At 41.0% G+C, this 16,450-nt stretch overlaps 1 protein-coding gene across 3 annotated transcripts in view; it reads left to right on the top strand.

The window, feature by feature from the left end:
- The window catches only part of dlgap2a (discs, large (Drosophila) homolog-associated protein 2a), a 155,551-nt gene that overhangs the window by 60,542 nt on the left and 78,559 nt on the right, over positions 1 to 16,450 (top strand). For 2 of the 3 annotated variants that reach the window (XM_027275119.1, XM_027275118.1), the window contains one exon: positions 13,172 to 13,204. The exons of the other annotated variant lie outside the window; for it this stretch is intronic. In XM_027275119.1, the coding sequence (XP_027130920.1) occupies positions 13,172 to 13,204 (33 nt within the window). The remainder of the gene's footprint in view (positions 1 to 13,171; positions 13,205 to 16,450) is intronic. 3 annotated transcript variants of the gene reach the window in all.

Below are 16,450 nucleotides of genomic sequence, written 5' to 3'. Positions count from 1 at the left end.
CTGGTTAGAGCTCACTAACCCGGGCACAAGGTCAGGGCTAATATACTCCTGAAGTCATTTCAGGGTGCTTTCAGTCTATTAAGGAGCAGTGCTGAACAATGGATTCATATGTATGCGTTGAATAAATTTTGCACAGCGGGTGTGTGTTAGCGAGCTGTACCTACAAGTGTTGAAGGATGAATGTTGACATGCTTATAGTAGCACACACATTTCCTTTAGTATGTGGGTGGACACATGCAAATGCTTTGAGAACATAATCCTCTGGATGAGCCCACACTTCGTTCAAATCGAGGATGTTAAACCAAATAAATAGCTGCATGAATAAGTGAATGATTTCGTCTCTGTGGTCAATCAATGTATGAATGAAATAACTTGCTCTGATAGAAGTCGTAAAGAGGACATAAAAGAGGCAATATTTATCACATTTGCAAATTCAGTTGAGCTACGACCCCGTGACTCATAAGCATATCTATTGAGGATGACCTCACATCCTGTGGTATTCATCTTTCTGTCAGAGATAAACCCTTTCCCATGCATCCATGCCTGACTTCAAACATAATCAACAGATCTTAGTGGGAGCCATGGGTTGTTGAATAGTGAGTAAAGAGCGTTAGTGAGCCTCTCTCCATGGGTGTCTTCCTATCTGGAATGGCAGTACGCCACATTAAATCAGTCTTGGTGGAGATGGTGGATTAGCTCTATGCTTATGCATCTGCTCTGAGTGAGAGAGCGTGAGGGGAAAACACTTTGCACACAGGAAGGAGACTCCGCAAACACTACGTATGCCTCCACCTCCACCTCTACCTCCTCCTCCTCCTCCTCCTCCTCCTCTTCCACCTCCTTCTTCTTACCCATCGCCATGGCAACGGGATGTCTGCATTGTATGGGAGGAGTACGGTGTGTGCGTTTGTCTGTATTCAGATAACTGCATTAGCTTTTTGCGCATGTGATAAAAGGCCTGTGCGAAAGACAGTCTCCAAAGATTTGTGTTTTAAGGTCTGTTTTTTTTTTTTTTTATCAGTTATGTGTCTCTTCAGTCTCCCCTCTATCGTTCAGTCTCTTCTGTGTCACTTTCCGTCACACAAACACACCCTTTTATTTTTTTCTCTCTTCCCATGTCATTCCTCATTTCTCAAACATGCTTTTTTTTTCCCGCCCCTGTCTGCTCATTCCTCAGCTCTGGTAGTGTTGCCTTCCCTGTAACGTACAACACTGCGGAGCAAAAAAGAGCTGTATTGTGGTTGCTAGGCTACAGGGGGACAAGTAGCACCTCTGAAGAATTCCTCCATTATGAATTGTCACATGGGGTCTGTATGGCACCAAGGAGCTTTTGAAATCATCATAAAGCGATATATATTTATAAAAAAAAAAACTGCTGCATGCTGTACTCGCTGTGCTCAGTATTCTTCACCTGTCTCTGACTTCAACGCAGATGCAGATGAACAGGACTGAGCATGTGACAGCTCTCCTGTAGACCTTTGGCTTTTGCACTGTAAGCGTTTGCCCTTGTGAGCCACTGCTGCAGTATCTAATGGGTATATCTTGTGGAGAACGTTAATCGTTCCATCAAGCAGCCGTGACACAGATTCAAGGTCCACTGACAGCAAGGGACAGGTGGACAGGAGGTGGTTACAGGCAGTGTGACAATAGGAGGTCAGTGGAGCTAACATCATGCTATAGTATAGGGGGAAAAACCAGTGAACAGTATGCTCGTGTTTACGTTCATTCAGCAGGCATCACTGTGTGGTAACTGTGTGTAGCGTGCACCATTCCAACACATCCTTACCCGTTCAGTATGGTTAAATATAACACCTCTCTCTGGACCATCAAGCATGACTTATATGTGTGGGTGTGAGGCTTCCTTATTTCCTCTTCCCCACCTGCCTGAGGTCATTGGCAAATTAGTGTTGATGTTGTGCACCCTACCTACAATATTGTTTGTGCTACAGTGAGGAAGTGCTAACTCCCTCACTGTTTGCTATATACATTTTTTTCGCTTTCAATTAAACAGTGGTTTGTTTGTCACCTGGTTCCAATCCTCTGTGCTTCTGGGCATGGGAGTAAAGAGAGAGCACGCCTCTATAGGTACCCTTTTATGGAGACTAAAAGGAGGTGGGGTTTTGCTTTGATTGGAAGATGGAATGGATGGAAATATTTCAGTTAATTAAGTTAAATTGTTCATGTTGTACATTTCATAGATTCATTCTGAATGTACTGTATTTTTGGTTTTATATTGCAGAATTTAATATGTATTTGTTGGGACAATCAAATCAAGGAAATGATGTTTTTTTTTTTAATCATGTCTGTTGTCCTTTTCCCAGATCTACTCTGATAGGCTGATTTGAACTGGAGAGAAGGCCTATCAGAGTATATATTGAGAATGATTTTTGGGTGGGTTAGTAGTTTTTTTTGTGGAATGCTATGAGCAGAGCAGCACCTCGTTTGCCTTTGTTAAAAGACCTTCTTTGTTTAATACTAGAATAAAAGTCCACTTGTTTTTCGGCACACCTCCTGTCCAGCGTGATGTTTTTGTGATCCTGCATCTCTCTTTACAGCAGCTACATTTGGTGTTGTATGTACTGAAGAACATCACATATTCACACTCGGGACACTGAAAATTTCTTTAAAACATTTATTTTTTTCTTAAAATATTGTTTTGAAGAGATTTACAAAGTAAATATGTCCTCCACAAATATGACCAAAGGAAAGTAGCTTGTTGAAAGAAAAAAAAACAGACTGCCTGGAATTGATACTGAATGATTTTTTTTATGGGAACAGTGTATTTAATATAAACAGTAAATATACGGTATGGTTTAGTTTAGGTTAGGTATTAATGATCGTGAACCCATCTGGCATGTAATGTCACTGGATGTTAATAGTTAGTTTAATCGTCAAATATTAATGTAACTAGCGATTCGGAGCAGAGGAAGACAACAGTCTATAAAACTGAGCACAAGGTTTTCTTGTCTTCCGAGAAATGTCTTAAAAATTGACGATATTTAAATTTAGCTCAGCTGTAATGAGGAATGAACCTAAGTAAACTTTATCCACTTCTGTGAAATGCGGCTGAGTGTTATATATTTTCAGGTCAACTGTTTAATCAATGAGAGCGGAAAAAAATGACCACTTCACCCCTCTTTATGTATTCATTCTTTACTTCTGTAATGACACTGTGAGTGTCGGAAAACTAAACAAGCACTCGTCATACAAACTCGTCTTGCGTAACAGTTTGCTTTTCTGCAGGCACTTGGTTTGGATTAAAGATTTGCTGTAAACAAAGCCACTCCAGCTATTCCCCATGAAGCATTTACTAGTTTACAAAGAGACAGAAGGGCCCGGCACAGATCCAATATGGCCGACCAGTGACATGGCTGACCAGGTGTTAGACACATCGCACGCTGCCTCTGGGCCTGCTTCGTCTGCTTTCTCCTCACAGCCCATTAGGCTCATTTCAGGAGATGGAGCATAATGTAATACCCCGGACAGTACTCGTGAAGTACACATGCACACACAAACACACGCAGTACTACATCTGTAGCGTGCACCATTCCTAGGTGTAGCAGTCTGAGCCAAAGACAGCAGGTGTGTAGCTGCTAAAATCTGCTGTGTGGAGATGCTGGCTGCCAATATTTCATCATTACACACTCACCCAGTCACGTGGAACAATGTTGTGACATGGTGACATGGAAAGAGAGATAAAGGGAGAGAGTGAGGAGGGTACTCTGCCAAGTTATCGGTTACATCTAAATGAAACACACTGAGAGTTTGGACGTTTGAAGTTTCTCTCAATGTGATTAAACTGGTGAGATGGCGGGTTTGTAAGTGAGCGTTTGCAAGATTGTCTGAGCAGTGTGTATGTTTGTTGGCCCACGGGATAACTCACAGGTGCCAGCCTCTGTACATTTTGAAAGAGAAAGAGAGACCCAGAGGAATCAACACACATGCTCAGATGTCTCCACGATGTGAAGTTTTACAAAGTGTGTTATGTGACAGTACACTAATAGGAATATAGGAATACCACACACACACACACACACACACACACACTTTGATATCCGATGTTGCTAAGAGTGCTGATAGCCAGAAGAGTTTTCTTTAAAGAGTGAATAGTCAGACGGGGTGATTTATCAGTGAATACTCTGTCGCTCCCACTCTCTCTGTCTCTCCATCTCTCTCTCCCTCCCTGCCTCTCCTCCTCCCTCCCTGTGTCCCCTCTGTGTCCCGCAGTTTAAAATATGAGCACGGCAGCCCAATAAATCTGGACAGGGAGATAATGAGAGTTGGTCCCCTCAGTCCAGTGGGCCACCAGCCAGGTTCGGTGCCAATGACATCATCCTTAGGGAAAGCGAGTAGATTGATGAGTGCGGTGACAGTGTGCCATTGCTTCTGAATAGGACGCACACTCATACATGCACACACTTTATCCCATTCCTCAAATCCTGGCACATGAGTGTGTGTGTGTGTGTGTGAGTGTCTGGTGTTAGGGGTTAAGTAATGTGGAAAGACATTTCCTGCTTGAGCTTTTTATGGTAGCTAATGTTATTTAATCCAAGCAAATGTTGAGTCACTTTACTGACTTTACAGTTCTTCTCTCTCTCTCTTTCTGTTACTGTTACATCAGTAGTAGTTTGATTCTGATCAAATAATAAGTAAACATTATGAATCTGACCTGATGTTTGATGCCAGTTTTGGTACTTGACACTTAACAGTACTTGATGCTAGTGGTGTGGCAATTCAATGTGAGTACAGTGTCCTCTCCTAAAGTTTTCTTCATTGCCAGCAGCAGCAGGTTGATGAACATCCGATTTTTCCATAAACAGTTAATAAACAAATTCTGGCTGTTCCCTGTCGAGATTAGTTTTTTTCATACCAAATTACTTTAATCAAGTCTCATTTTCTTGGTGCAAATGTAGTGATTTGCATTGCTTTGTCTTCTACCATAATTGAAAATTACTGAAACAAGGAAATCTCCATTGGAAACAAATGGAGTCATATTTTCCCCTAATTTTAAGAGGAAAAAAGACATGCCAGCAGAAGCACGCGCACCACATATTGCAGTGTGTTTCCCCCCCCTTCTCTCACTTTGTCCTTAGTGTCTGTCTTGTTTGTTTTGTATCTACAAAACTGAAATGTCTGAATACATAAGAATAATGGACAGTAGCCTCAGTACTACTGTCACTGACCTTGCTGATTACTTTCATGCCTGACAAACTCTTTTCTGCCTCTGTGTCACCTATTATTGAGCACAATGCCATACACATGTTGGAGGTGTAATCAGCTGTATCGAGGTTGACAGTGATTACATTTATTGATTCTTAGCAATAACAGTTATGAGCCCCCGATTTTCCTCATACAATACATTATATTTGTAGTTACACAATCGAGACTTGAGTCACTGAAACTCAAACAAACAGTGACATCATGTAGGTTTGGCATCAATTCTGCCTTATTTCAGTCAACAGAGCATCTAATTCCGTAGAGCAGCTTCATGTGTTTTATGTGTCTTTTCTTTTTAGCTTTAAAGAAGACAGTTCTTTCTACCATCTGTTGTGGTAAAACTCTTTATCTCTGTCTGATTCCCCATATTTGGTGCCATAAAGTGACACAATCCTTTTTGGCAATGTCTGCAGTGAGAAATGGGTGCAGATATGTCTGACATTTTCTCTGAGATTCATGTTGAAATGCCACACGTACTGCAGTCTTTAGTGGGTTAAATTAGATGTGACTTGACTGCAGAGATGATGATGGCTGTGTAACTGTTACAGATGCACAGTGTGTCACACTCAGTTTATGATTTTAGTTTGTTTTTTTTAAACCTGTAAGTATGAATTTTATCACCTTATGAACTCTTGTAAACATCTGTGTAACAATCAGCTGACCCTGGATGCACTGTGAGCAGTTAGAAATCACTGACTCGGATCATGTTTTGTCCACATTCTTCGCAAACTAAACACTTCTGTAAGGGTTAAGAAGAAATGGCAATGGGTGGATGAAGTGAGCAAAGAGGATGTGCAGATGCAGGGGAAGGAGAAGTGAGGGACGTGTCATTGATGTCTACACCCCGCCCCCTCTCCTCCTCCCTCAGCAGGTGTCAATATCGTCATCTACGGGTCCGGGCGCTCCTGATAGATGCTCCAGTAAGACAGAGGGCTGCTGGGGCGTGAAGGAGGCCATCAATATACTCTCTGCACAAGTCCCTCTGTCTATACAACTCTCTCTTTCTCTTTAGCCCTCCATCTGTCCAGCCACACTTGTCCTTCTCTTTTACACACATCCTCCTCTCTTGTCCTTCTATCATCCACACTTGAGCACAGTTTAGGAGCGGCAAATCACTTAAACACAGTCTCAGACTTATACGGTCAGTCCTCTTCTGCTCCCTAAAATATTTATGTTTCTCTTATTCTCAACTCCCCTCACCTCCCAGGAGCTAAGAGGAACCTCCTATAAATCTGACCCAGGGGCCTTGGGGTTGATGGAAAAACGCTAGGATGTTTTACTTCCTCCTGTTTTTACCGACCTTCTCTTCCCTTTGTCGACCCAAATCCATCCCCCTATCTTTTCTATTTATCTGTTTTTTTGTCTCTCATTGTCACAGTTAGGCTGTTATGTGTGGGGCTCAGGGACTAACATGGGAAATAAACTGCTAAACGAAATGTTGCTTCACATGTACAAACAGCCACAGTGTGAACACTGTGTCCACCCACACACTGCAGCCCATGCTATAGCACACGGCGTGTGTGCATGTACACATGTACCTTTAGACACAAAACAGGCACACATACATATATGCATGTGTGTCCATATTGAGTATGTATGTACTGTATAGGCAAAGGTCCATATACTGCTTTTTACATATGAGATAGCATACATAGTAGATAGTGCATATGAATGATTTAGCTCACTGCATAGCTGCTGCAATTTTGAGTGATTCCACACCCGCTCGAACACAAAAGAAAAAGCTGAATAGGCACTTTTCGACTTGCACCTACTTGCAAATGCCAAACATTTTTAAAATTTAAAGAATAACTTGAACGCCTGAATGTCTTGTTTTTGCTGACATCTAGTGGTTTTCCGTGTCACGTCACTGCAGTGATGTAGAAGAGTACTTCTTCTAACTTTATTACCCTTTTGTCCGTCCGTGCTATATTCTTAGCAAATGCAAACATACAAGTCATCAACAACAGCCAGCTTCTCATTTTTAGCTGGTGCTGATGTTAGCTTGCATTGGTTAAAATGACTTTTGGCGGTAGATTATACGAGCTGTAGATAATTAGTCTTTAAATTACCCAAAGGCCAAAGTTTAACTTTTGGCTGTTATGTGGTGAATGTGCTCTCTGTACTCAGCCAAAGGTTGTTGTTTGTTAGATGATGAAGCACTACTGAATCTAACCAAGTGTAACACAGTGGTGCGTCTTTGCTACTGCAACAATTTGCCTGGTCACATTATGGTAATTTCAGCTGTCAGTCTCACATGGTTACACTTGCATGTCATGTAATACCATTATTTTAAGTTTGTCAACCATGTAGTGTTGTATAAGTATTTAGAACAAGTAACTTGTGAAAGAATGTGTAAAAGTCAGCAGACCATACCCGTTATTTCAATGTGTTAGAAAATTTTCATTTGCAAGTAGATAGTCAACAAAAGCCAATAAAACATGAATAAAGATGCCATTTGAATCTTTGTGGTTTAGTTGACGGTGCAGTGTGTATGAATGTCTTTTACTTTCAAATATTCCCCACTGGGTCCCGCACATCCTGGGCCTGAAAAAAACCTCCTTCTCTTGGTGGTCTAAAGCACTTGGGCTAGCAGTGTCAACACCAACACTCCCTCGGTGCTCCAAGCTACCAGTCAGGCAGAGTCAGCTAACAGACCTAACTAACTAACGGCAGCTACATTTAGCAGTGGTTAGTGGTTGCTCTCCTCCGTCAGACAGTATTTTTCCAGTCGTTAAGTAAATGGTGTTACTGTTTCTGTCTCAGTCACTCCATCACCTGTGTGTGTTCTGTCTACTGAACCATCACCACATGATAAGGGCATTATAATGGATGTGAAGGAAGGGTTAGATTGGCTTTATTATCCCAGGGAAGGTTTGCTTTAGTCCCACAGCAGATCGTGCTCCCCAATCTCCATGACCTAACCACCTGGAGACCCCTACAGCTAAGACTGCCACAAGGGAAAATAATATTATCTCATAAACATACACCGCCTTTACTTGCTTTACCTGCAGTATTTATTGTACAGAAATGAACCTTAGTCACACACAAACACAAACTGCAGTAATCCAGAGAGCGTTGTTATGTATCTCACATCGTGGTATGATGTGTTTGCCTCTAGCATCAAGGCATCATGGCGTCACAGCCACACATACACACACACAGATTTCCTAAATAGACGAGGGGATGCATCTTGACGTGTGATGGCTTTTTACTCGCCGCAGAATGACAGTGTTTCTCTGTAACTGAAGGTCGTGCTTAGATCCCTGCACTCACGTCACACCGAACCACCCACTGTTTCTTCTACACACAGCCACAGGAGCAGACTAAAAGCTTCTCTTTTTTTTTTAACCATTTGTTCTGATGCACCTTGATTTGGAGCTCACACAGTACAGCTGATTGTAGTGTTCTGACAGTGTCTTCATCTACAAACGCCGATGGCTGGCTTGATTTCAAACGCTTGCTGTTTTGATGTCAGAAACCTGTTGTTTTCTTTCTAAGGAGGAAACATTATGAATATTTGTGACAACAAGCTCTTTGTTATTCCATTATATTGAGGTGCCAACTTCCTGTCTGGTCTTATAAAGTGATATTGTAATTGAGTCTGATATATGAATGGTTAGTATCATGTTTTAAAGCATCATGCAATAAATCTACTAACATTATGAGCTGGGTATATGTAGTTCACAACCTACAGTATAAAATATTTTACCATGACAATATGATGTCATTGAGATAGTAAATGTCTTTCCTGCTTGTAAACATCTCACCTTTTTTCGATTCAAGCACTTTGTATAAATGTTTAATTAAAGAATTAGTTTGACATTGGGAATATCTGCTTTCAGACTCAATCAGACTCAACTACAATATCACTTTATAAGACCAGACAGGAAGTTGGCACTTTTCTTACTATGTTGGAAAATTGTTGCTGAAAACAAACATGAGAAAAGACTTTGAATGATATATTACTGAAATGTGGAGTTAGAGGTTTAAACAGTTTTTCACCAGTTTTCAGTCAAGGTTTTTGTGGGCGGTCCTAAAGTGTGGCTCGATGACACACTGAGGGCACCCTGAGCATACCCCTGCACCCCTAGCTGGGAAATGGAGATTAATTCATCTCGCTCGGTTAGTCAAAGTTATTCATGTCAATTCCTGAACTCATCTGACACATTTCAGTCGCTCCAAGATTACTGACTCCTCACATGAGTGGGTGTGGCTACATTCAGCAGACACGCCCCCACAGTCCTGGAGCTGAGAACACAGCTAATTTTTACCCAATTTTGACACCTAATTTCATAAACTTGTTGATATTTTTAATCACTTGAACAGCTGGGTGGTTTATAACACTTTCCTCTTTGGGCTGACAAACTCAGAACACACATTTATTCTTTCTTTACACAAACTCTAAACAGAACTGTTTCCCCCTACCTCTAGTCTTTATCCTAAGCTAAACTAACTGGCTGCTATCTGTAGCTTCATATTCAATGGAGAGGCAGTGAGTGTGTTATCAATCTTTTTATCTAACTCTTAACAAGGAAGTAGGAAAGTGAAGGAGGGTATATCTCCGGAATGTGAAATGATTCGTCAGATCCTAGTAACTGACGAATATTGAAAAGGACTACATGTGTTGTGTACATTAGTATTTCCAACCTTGTTCATGTACATTGTCTAATGTGTGTGTATGCAGCATACTCTGTGAATATGTGTGTGACAATGCAGTGTAATTAGCCCCCGAAGAGGCAAGCAGGGCTTATACTGCCAGGCTGATGAGTTCTCCTCCAGCCCTGCGCTCTGCACCACATCTCCTCTGAGAAGTGCTAGATCAGCTCCAGAGGGAGCCTGTATATACGCAGGGGGGGCGTCGCTGAAGATGGATTGTGCCAGTCAAGGGGAAGGTAAACTGAAATTGGTGATCGTCTACATAGATGAGGCTGGAAGCTGAAGGCGTGGGAGTGTGTTGTTCTTGTGATTTGCTCAGTATAATTGTGTGAGTCAGCTTTATCTGTGTGTGGTCACGCCTGCGAGTACACGATTGCGTTAGTTCATCTGTGTCGGCACACATCTGTGTAAGCTGTACATTACTGTGTACTTCCCTTTATTGACCACCTATTGACCCAGTCCCAATAAACAAGTCTTTATTTGACTTGTGCCTCACAATCTGTGTGCTGCCCAACTCAGAACAAACAAACAGAGCTCATGGGCTGTTCCTCACTGTAAATCCCAAGTCATTGAGAAACACACCGACTCCCTGAATAAAGTCTTCTCGCACCTGTGTTATCACCTTGCTTTATATAATCTTGTGTGCACGTTCTCAGAGACACAGCATTCTTGTGAAAAAAAAAGGCAAGAACAGTCTCAGCACTAGCTAATTAGCACCTGTATCTCGCATGCATCATATGAACTGGGGAAAGTGAGTGAGTGAGAGAAAGAGTGAGAGTAAAAGAAGAGATCAGCCAAACAGGGAAGGTGTGAGCAAGCTGCGCTGATATGGAAATAAAGGCTTTAATTATGGATGAATACATTATCAGATCAAGACTAAGGATTTGCTCTGCATGTATGATATGTTTGGAGATGTTGCTAATATCAGGGGACACCGCAGACTCCTCAGAATATCTGTTCGTTTACTTACAACCAACAAGGTCAGCGTGTTTTACTTTCAAAGCGTGCTGGGACTAACATACTGAAATAAACTGACATCTGATTTTAAATCCTCTCTTGTCTCGTCTGTATCTGCGGACCACTCTCATGAAGTATGATTAAAAGCAGTATTCATAAACTATTCAGTACTTAGCTCGATGTAAATACAAGTTCTCTTGATGTTCCCTCTTCCCAAAGTCCAGCCTCAGCTGTACTTTGTGTAAAGTGCTAATTAGCACAATATGCTGCAGTTAGCATTCAGTTCAAAGCATTACTAGGCCTAAGTGCAGCCTCAGAGAGCCACAAGCATGGCTGTAAAGTATTTGGCTCGTTAGATTATGGATACAGATTAAAAGAATGTGTAACTCTTTGACTCCATAGTCCATAGTGATTCAAATTAGAATGAAATTGTTCTCCCTGAAACTCAAAAGTGGATGCCTAATAAGTTTAGCTGATGTCGAAAGGCCGACAGTTGCAAATGAGAACTACCAAAGAACTGTTCCCACACTGTAAAAACAGCCTGACCAAGATCAATATGGGCTCCACACAGGGAAGTTCAAGAGTGCTTTAAATTGAAGCAGCCAGACAAACTAATAGAGCCAATTGCTTTGACTCTGTGGAATTATACGGTAGGGAGTGGGAAGTAAAAAAGACTAATTAAACCAGTAAATTCTCTCCAGGCCTCAGTTGTCTGCCATTGCACTGCCAGCTATACTGTTTTTGTGTAGTTCAACCCCTCAGGCCCCAACCACCACCAACCCTAAAAAACACTTGAGAGCAGAGATCCCAATGAAGTTGTGGCACAATGCAACTGCTTCTGCAAAGCGACAATAACAGCTAGATTTCCTCAGTGGAATTGTCTTTAGCGTTTCTCTGTGGTGAGAAACTGAATGACAGGACTTGTTTGTTTTTTTTACCTACAGTTTCATACAAATGAAGAAACACAAGGAATAAGAAGTATTCTGAAGGAGTACTAAAAGTTTAGCGGGAAGAATGTAGCATCACTGCCTGGTCATGAACTGGCAGGCATTTTTGTGTTACGAGGACGGTGAGGCTGTGACACTTTACAACCAGTGCAGACTGACAGCGACAACAAACCTTTAAAAGGGCTCCATCATTCATCAGCTGTCCTGGCTGAGCTCTGCCCATGAGCAAGGTCATCTGGGGAAAAGAGTGAGAAAAAGCGGCATTTTACTGTTTTGAGTATTTATGGACAACATACTTTGTCGTGTTTGTGTGCCGGTGAATGTATATTTTTGAACCATGAAAAGAACCATTTTTCTTTGTCAAAATAAGACAAGTTATGAGTCCAAGGTTGCTGCTGATCTACTTAAGCCCCTAATTATTTATGATTAAATGAAGGAGAACGTCGTCATTAAAAAGCAACATAGCCTCTTTTGGTCATGTCGGAGAAGAGAGCCAACACTGACACACCAAAGCTGTTTTGGGGGTCGTCTGTGGAGACTGAGGCCTGAGGACATAACGACCATTTTCATCATCATTCTGTTCATTATGCCCAGTGTCTCTGAAAAACAAACCCATTTAATAATCATGTTTGTTTAAAATAATCTTGGAACACTTCTCGGAGGCTGCCTACTCTCTGTTGACTCCTGGGAAAACTGATACTTCATAAACAGTAATTGCTATATATTGATTTAGATTTTAGAGACTTACAGTAGAGTGCTGTTATGTTTGCATGGGAATTATAATAATGAGCTGATTAACTGATGAAAATAGCATTCATGTTTACATGAAAATGCATGGTGCATGATCTGTAAATGAAAGGGTCATTCCTAATATGAATAATAAATATGATGGATAGTGTACAAGCATAAATCAATGCATTTTTCCCCTTTAATTTGAAACCTGAGTCTCGCACAGATTTGTGTGTTCGTTTTTTTTGGCACACAGCATCTATTGCACATGGCAATGATGAATTGAAGCAATATGATTTCTCATTTTGTCTTGTTTTTTTTTTTTTTTTCCTTTTGACGCCTGTCTCTGCATCATTTCGTCTTTTTATGCAGCCGCATGTGGCTGATAGTCATATTACGCATGGTGGCTGGGTTTCTATTATGTTGCACATGGGTACCGCTCTGCAAGGACATTAGGAGCGAAGACGCTTTGTTGTTTTATTGTTTTTATTTGTTTTTGACGGATAAAGAGAGAGTTGCTCAATCTTGACTCGCTGTTGTTAACATTGCTATATACAGGGCAGTGACGCTGATATTTGTTCCCATACACACATGCACAAACATAGACGTTCACATATGTGTTGCCTCTATTAATCTCCTGTTGTCTCTCTTTGGTCCTTGTTTAGAATCACAGTGCACACTGTGTGGTGAACCAGAAGGTGAGTGGGCCTCGCCATTCCCCAATAGCTCTTGTCATCGTCATCTCCCAGCTTGTTGTTTTGCTGTTTGGGGAGGGTGGGAAGTGGAGCGGGGGCGACACTGTGCTGCAAACACACTGTTCTTCAGTCTTCATCCCTGCAAAGAAAACGGTGCAGGCCAGGTATAAAGAATACAATGTACATAAAGATTGCATCCTCCTGATTTTGATTTCATTTAATCTCCCACAGTGTGAAGCATTCATCTGCTGCACTGAACATTAAAAACTCCCCAAGTGCCCAGTTGGGGTTGGTCAACAAATGTAACTCCAGGAGGTGGCCATCTTTATGCACTTTAGGTTACTGTCACTGAGCTGAGTGACTGACAGCATGAAGGCTGAAGGGCACATCTTCAGAGTGCTGACTGACTGCACTTGCTTCTGCTTAACATCTCAATGAATGTTTACACATATGATTCAACTCTATCTCTCCATGCACACACACACATATATATATCAATATACATGTGTGTGTGTGTGTGTTCATGTCTGTACAATATGTTTCAGATATTTATGAGTAGATGAAAGCTGCTTAGTTCTCAAGCTTGCCACTACATTAAATACTCTTCTCATGCTTCTGGCATTGCCTCATTCTCCACTGCTAAATGCAAATCATTCCCATAAGTCTCCATCCGTTTCATTCCTAAAGCTTTCTCTTTGCATGGATTATATTTTCAGGGATGATCATTCCTTTTTGGTCCCTCTCCTCAACAATAGCTGGTCATTACTGCTCAAGTGATTCATTTTTTTGTCCCTTGTTGAGTTTCATACGGCAGCCTGCTGTTACTGACAATCTCACAAAACAATAGTGACCAGAAATTACCTGTGAACACAACAGGAGCTGACAGCTTTTGTTTGTTTTGTTTTTTTTTGTTGTCTTTTTGTTGCATTTAGTAGTGAGAGGAGTGAATTTAGATATAACCTATAAACATGTTCAGTGACAGATATGATATTTCCCTCTGGACTTAACCTTGTCCAAGAATCAGCCATGTGCCTCTAAGCCCAATAAGCATTATTCTATGTCTCAAAAATCAATGGTGCTCTCTCTGCTTTGCTTGATTGGATTAAGACGTAATCAAATCGAGTGCGATAACTGTGTGCCTGTGACCTTCCCGCTGAGACAGGCAGAGAGAGAGAGGAGGGAGGAGAAGCCTGAGGGAAGGACAGGAAATGTGTGTGTGTGTGTGTGTGTGTGTGTGTGTGTGTGTGTGTGTGTACAGTATTTTATGTGTATAAATGTGAGTGCAGCTGGGCAAAAGGGAGCTCCCGAGGCGCCTCCATGCTGTTTCTCCATGTTGCACAGGGCATCGAGGCCATAGAGCCACAAGTATGGCATCCCTAGAAAACTCCAGAGGGGGACCGACCCTGGAAAGAGTGTGTGTGTATGTGTGTTGATTCAGAATATTTGTGTTAAGAAAGAGAGAGAAAGATAGGCTGTAGGGTTCTGTGTCATTACTTGTGTCCTACATATGTACATAACACTGACCTAAAGCTCTCAGTCCCCAAACAAGATGCTTGATCTTTTAAACGTATTCTTTAATTAGCTTGATTTCCTGATTTCAAGCAGTGGGGACTGTATTTTATTTAGGTTTTACAGTCTAGGTTTTTACAGTTACAGTGTGTTATGACAATATTAAACACATTTATTTGAAAAGTGCACCTGTTCTTTTTTTTTTTTTTGGTAAATAAAAGTGGAAAATGGTTAAAGCTGAATTAATTGGCCACTTTGGGGCAGCCGAACAAGTTAGGACAACACTGATGTTTTATCAGCTTATGAAGTTGATATGGTAAAGTTGCTATGAACACAGTAGCTTATTAAAACATCTGGCAAATAGGAGCAAAATAAGCACCTGTTTGGAGTTGTGTTTCTGGACAGTTCGTGAAAGGAAGTCCAATATCTGCTCATATATATATTTTATTTTATTTATTTATTTATTTATTTATTTATTTATTTATTTATTTATTTAATTAATAGATATTAAAGGTCCAGTGTGTAGAATTTAGTTAGTGGTGTAATCACTGTATTGCAATCTCTTCACCTCACTCTTGCCTTCCTAGTATAAAGGAGAAACAACACTTGAAAGACTGAGTCTAGAGTCAGTATTTAGTTTGTCTGTTCTGGGCTACTGTAGAAACATGGTGTTTCAACATGGTGGCCTCCATGGAAGAGGACCCGCTCCCACTGCAGATATAAAAGGCTCATTTTTAAGTAACAAAAATCAAAAGATCTTCTTTCATGCATAAAAACATAGTCTTACAGAATGCCCTTTAAAATATCTGCTTTTTTAGCTGTTCAATGCTCCATTATATTCTTTGGCTAGTTGCTAACTTTATCTGTCTCCCACTTGGTGCTGGGCAAGCAGCATACAGTGCGAGTTATCACAGCTTTTTTGCCGAAAACAGCTGTCTGCTGTGCCTGTAAATGAGGCTGATGAGAGCTGTTAGAGTAAACTTAAACAGTAAAGTTGCAGGCCGTAAAAATTGAAAAAACAACTATCAGTTGAGAGATGCTAAAATGTTTTGTGAAGCTGAGGGGCACTGCAGAGTCTGAGGATCATCTTTTTCTTTTTCTTTTTTTGACATAATCATTAATAGAAAAATTGTATTGATTAGTGCAGCTTTAATCGCCTCAGAGTACAAAAAACTGAGGCATCATACAGTCAGGTTTCCAAAATCACATTAAATATTCAGCCCTCATCCCTGTATTTCTGTGTTTGCTCTGAGAATTGTCAGAGAGGAATTTAGTGTATTTACAAGTCCAACCAAAGTCTCATTGCCTGCAGGTAATTGCTGCCCTGCAAGAGAAACAGGGAGAAAACGTTTGATGGTGTGAGGGAAAAAGACTGAAGAGAGATTGAAGTGCAAACATGCACATTTGCACTTCTTGTCTCCTTGTCTTTGTGCAGAATGCTGAGCCAGGGGCAACATGTCCTGCTGGGACCTTCATATCTCATAATACACCATATAAGACACACACCAACACATAAAAAGATTATTGGACACTATCTAAGGTGGCAGCACAATTTAAAATAAAAGAGGGGTCAAGGGATTTCAGAGTTTCAGTGCCAAGTGTTTTTTTCAGTAAGTGATTGTTACTGATGTGTTAATTGGGGATTGTTTCTTTTAACATTTTTACTCAGTATGTGGAGTGCTTAGTGACTAATTGGTCATGTAGTTTTATTCTGAATTGTTCTTTTTCAAGCACTTGTTT

Source organism: Larimichthys crocea, chromosome XXIV (assembly GCF_000972845.2).
Source record: "Larimichthys crocea isolate SSNF chromosome XXIV, L_crocea_2.0, whole genome shotgun sequence".
Classification (NCBI taxonomy): domain Eukaryota; kingdom Metazoa; phylum Chordata; class Actinopteri; family Sciaenidae; genus Larimichthys; species Larimichthys crocea.
This window is presented reverse-complemented; position numbering and strand designations above follow the sequence as displayed.